Here is a 5,000-nt window from a genome sequence, read left to right as displayed (position 1 = left end):
GGTTTGCTCTGTACTGTTGATTTCGATGCGGTTTTATCAACATTATTCAAGTGCATTGTGTTGGTTTAATAGACTATTTAACAGCATCATTGCGCTAATATATATGAGACAAAAAAGGGACTCCTGCACATCCAAAAAGACCCGTAGGAGGTGCAAGTCTAGTTATCAGGCATAGACATCAAAAAAGAGAAAAACCTTCCAAGGAAGGGTCTGCACACTCCAGGGAACAGAGACGGACAACTTACTGCATCAAACTTATTAGCATATATATATATATATATATATATATATATATATATATATATATATATAGCTACCTGTATGACACAGGAATTTACCCAAGGAAAAAAGGTTATAATATCATGATCATCTATCGATACAGTAGATAGACGGACGGACGGACGGACCGGCAGTGAGCACATCAGTACCTGTTCGCTGACGAATCGGAACCCTCGGTCGTCTCGGATGTTCTCGTAGGTTTCTCCCAGAACAGGATTGAAGGGTTTGTAGCGATACCTCCATGAGGCCCAAGCGTACCCGGAGATACTGAAGGCTGCCATATAGACCTACAAATATATATAAAATATAATACACAATATATACAGAATGATTCCTCCATGAGGCCCAGGCATAGCCACTGATGGAGAACGCTGCCATATAGACCTGGAATATATATAAAATATATGATAATGATTCCTCCATGAGGCCCAGGCATAGCCACTGATGGAGAACGCTGCCATATAGTCCTGGAATATATATAAAATATATGATAATGATTCCTCCATGAGGCCCAGGCATAGCCACTGATGGAGAACGCTGCCATATAGACCTGGAATATATATAAAATATATGATAATGATTCCTCTAAGAGGCCCAGGCATAGCCACTGATACTGAGGGAGACATCAAAGAGGAAGGATGGATGGGGAAGGATCAACATAATGGGATGTCAGAACAGCTCCATATATGGAGATCTAAGGGTTTGAGGTCAGATGTAGAGTTACTGGCCAATATTGATGACATCAGGGATCTCCATATATGGGCTTAATATTGATGACATCAGGGATATGCCTGGGCGTGACCAAACCACCAAACCACCGACTGACTGACTGACTGGAAATGCACGATTTCATAGTAAATGTGACCTGCAGTGGCAATAATGACCATCCTCTCGTAGGGGTCCTCGGTGCGGTTGGCGATGTTAATTAACATATTAATTAGTATTAATTACCATTCTCTCGTAGGGGTCCTCCGTGCGGTTAGCGATGTCCAGTAGCTCGCTGTACTCCAGCTCTTCGCTCAGCCTCTGGAGCAGTGAGACAGGTTCGTTCAGGGCGACAGGCATGGACACCCTCGACAGGTCCTTACCAATGTTGTTGTAGAGGATGGTCATGATGCCAATGTGGCTGTTATCTGCCCCGTAGGCGGGGAGGACCGTACGGCGCCCTGGAGGGTGATATGAGTAACGTTAATATTACGGTTATCTGCCCCGGGGGCAGGTAGCATGGTGCGCCGCCCTGGAGGGTGATATGAGTACTTTTATCTGCCCTGGAGGGTGATATGAGTAACGTTAAAATTACTGTTATCTGCCCCGGGGGCAGGTAGCAAGGTGCGCCGCCCTGGAGGGTGATATTACTGTACGAGTAAATAAATAATGTGAATAATATTTACCTGTGTCAGTAGGAACTGGACTGGGTTTGTCAGGAGCACTGGAGACACTGGCTCTGTACATGACTGTACTGGAGGCTGAAATATATAGAAATACACATTATTACACTCTGTACAGGACTGTACTGGAGGCTGGAATATATATAAATATACATTATTAATATACTGGAGACACTGGCTCTGTACATGACTGTACTGGAGGCTGAAATATATAGAAATACACATTATTACACTCTGTACAGGACTGTACTGGAGGCTGGAATATATATAAATATACATTATTAATATACTGGAGACACTGGCTCTGTACATGACTGTACTGGAGGCTGAAATATATAGAAATACACATTATTACACTCTGTACAGGACTGTACTGGAGGCTGGAATATATATAAATATACATTATTAATATACTGGAGACACTGGCTCTGTACATGACTGTACTGGAGGCTGGCATATATATAAAAATACATTATTATTAATCCTATATACACAGGTTTTTCTTTTTTTTTAATATATTTTTTATCCCGCGATTTTGTAACCCATTTTTCACCCCTGTGTCAATCATCTAATGTGATCCTGGGCTCTACATACCCTCCACCAACCTAGTCCCCCATATATGGGGGACAAGGGGAGAGCAACGGACTTGAACTCATGCTTCCTTCATGCCTGAGTGTATACACAGGTTTAATGTTTATTTTTCCTTAGACAAACATTTTAACACCTTAACCCATTTAGACCGCTTGGCTTAAGAACTTTGCATTCGCTAAATAAATCAATTTAGACCTGGGTGAGATAAACGGGTCATAATGACTTGAGCTTTTTTTCTGACTGTTTACGGCTTGCTTATTTAGGCTAATTCTTTGCATTCAACTGTATCAACTGTATCCTAAGAGGAGATCATTCACAACCCGTGATTTAATAATTAGTAGCAGTGATGGAAATATCCGACCGTTACACACTCACCATGTCCCTCGTCCGGCTCAGAGTTGGTAGTCGTCGTGACGTCACTCAGGCCAGACTCGTCGGACGCCTCGTTGTCCGACGAGCTGTCACACACGATCACCTCGTTAGCGTCAAAGTACTCTGCCATGGAGTCTGCTACGGACGGGGCGCGCTCTCTGAGGCCGGGCCCGGGGGCTCTGAGGCCGGGCCCGGGGGTCTGGGAGGAGAGGAGAGGAGAGAAATTCCAGATTTTCAAATAGTATTTCAAATGAGGAGACCATTGTGGTCCATTTGAACACTCAGAGTAAAGAGGATCCATGTGAGAAGTAGAGCTCTTCACCAGGTACCCCGACTCCCAAAATACCCGAGTTGACCCGGGACCCGCTCGGGTCGGAGTCGTGTTTTATCGTAATCAACCGGGCCGGGTCGAAATCGGACGTATCCCCCTCGGAACTCGGGTCTGTCAATCATTGTGTGTAATGTCCGAATGGACCTGAGATGACCCGTAGTCTACTGTGTGTGTGTGTGTGTGTGTGTGTGTGTGTGTGTGTGTGTGTGTGTGTGTGTGTGTGTGTGTGTGTGTGTGTGTGTGTGTGTGTGTCACTGTAGAGACTCTCTCCGTGGAGGAGAAAGACTGGGGAAAAAAGTTCTGTTTAAAGTGATAATTTAGGCTGACCTAGGATCAGGTTAGTGTTGCATTGACATGAACGGCTGTGTTACGTGTGATGATTATACTGGTTTAGGATCAGCAGCGCAAGACCTACCAGTACCAAGACCTACCAGTAGCAAGACCTACCAGTACCAAGACCTACCAGTACCAAGACCTACCAGTACCAAGACCTACCAGTACCAAGACCTACCAGTACCAAGACCTACCAGTACCAAGACCTACCAGTACCAAGACCTACCAGTACCAAGACCTACCAGTAGCAAGACCTACCAGTAGCAAGACCTACCAGTACCAAGACCTACCAGTACCAAGACCTACCAGTACGACGCAATGCAAGCCGCCGGCCTGCATGGTTTTGCCTTGCGCTGATTTGAATGAAAACACCGGCGTGCAATTATACTTTATATCACGATCATGACAACAGTGTTGACCTCGACGAGGTGAAAGCAAACTAGCAAAGCTCAAATCTAATTAATATAACGTTACAAGAGATAGACAAGTTTCCAGTGTGTACACACACACACACACACACACACACACACAGTGTACCTACAGTAGCGTGCATGCACACACCTACCTCAGTGGACTGAGTGGAGTCAGAGGAGGAGAGAGTGTGGACGTTGGTGAGACGAGACTGGACGTCCAACTACACACAGTCACACACAGTCAAACAGTCACACACACACACACACACACACACACACACAGTCACACACACACACAGTCAAACAGTCACACACACACGTGTATACACAGAAACACAAAAAACGCACACATTAATAAAGCAGGCATGTTGATTTTTTTGCGGGCGTGAATAAGAGAGAGAGAGACTAGTTCATCACGATAACATATAAACTATGCTCGGTCGCCCAGTCAGTGTGAATGACTCAGTGTGTGTGTGAACGCACCCTAACCTGTTTTGCGTGAGCGCGCGAGTGCGTGTGTGTGTGTGTGTGTGTGTGTGTGTGTGTGTCAGGGGTCATAGCCACGCTGTCTTCTGGTTGGCCTTTGTGTCAAAATGCCATGTTTGACATAGAGACACACTGATCACATAAAGACATAGTCCTGAATTAACTCAACCCTGGCCAGCACCAGGGGGCGATAGTCCAGCGACCGCCACAGTTCACCACCGTTCTATTTGGTTGTAGAAAGAAGAGCGCCTCCTCGTCTCCCCAAAACAACAATGGCGGAGGTGGTCGCGCTGATCGGACTAATCACTGGCTAAGAGTCTTTAGGAGCGTTCATATTTTAGATGCCCGGTCACGGGGAGTTGCTATTGAGCCACTAAACACAGTCGCTTTATTTATCCAGCGCCATTTGAAATGGAATACTCTTTAAAAAGGCCTAGAAAGGCCTCATCCACCACCAATGCATTGAGGCTGAAGGGAAAGCAATGGAAGACGGAGCTGCCGATCGACCAGAGCTTTGATTAGCAGTAAGCCAACTTTACAGTTGTATCATTAAATAGAGCGCTAATTAACACACATTGTATCAACTAAGCAGAGAGCTGGTCAGTCATTGGCTAAATTGTGTCAACTAAGCAGAGAGCTGGTCAGTCATTGGCTAAATTGTGTCAACTAAGCAGAGAGCTGGTCAGTCATTGGTTACATTGTGTCAGCGACCGCCACAGTTCACCACCGTTCTATTTGGTTGTAGAAGAAGCGCCTCCTTGTCTCCCCAAAACAACAATGGCGGAGGTGGTCGCCATTGTTGATCTA

General features: G+C 45.4%; 1 protein-coding gene across 2 annotated transcripts in view; it reads right to left on the bottom strand.

Annotated features, from left to right (window-relative positions):
• Window positions 1-5,000, bottom strand: part of LOC308324612 (oxysterol-binding protein-related protein 7-like) — a 43,200-nt gene that overhangs the window by 12,184 nt on the left and 26,016 nt on the right. For both annotated transcript variants that reach the window (XM_080776755.1, XM_080776756.1), the window contains exons 12-16: window positions 3,860-3,928; window positions 2,634-2,829; window positions 1,671-1,745; window positions 1,231-1,445; window positions 429-566 (exon numbers count right to left, since the gene is read on the bottom strand). In XM_080776755.1, the coding sequence (XP_080632881.1) occupies window positions 429-566; window positions 1,231-1,445; window positions 1,671-1,745; window positions 2,634-2,829; window positions 3,860-3,928 (693 nt within the window). The remainder of the gene's footprint in view (window positions 1-428; window positions 567-1,230; window positions 1,446-1,670; window positions 1,746-2,633; window positions 2,830-3,859; window positions 3,929-5,000) is intronic.

Source organism: Protomyctophum bolini, assembly GCF_963924005.1.
Source record: "Protomyctophum bolini genome assembly, chromosome: 11".
Taxonomy (NCBI): Eukaryota; Metazoa; Chordata; class Actinopteri; order Myctophiformes; family Myctophidae; genus Protomyctophum; species Protomyctophum bolini.
The sequence above is the reverse complement of the archived record's forward strand: the minus strand, read 5'-3'. Positions and strand labels throughout refer to the sequence as shown.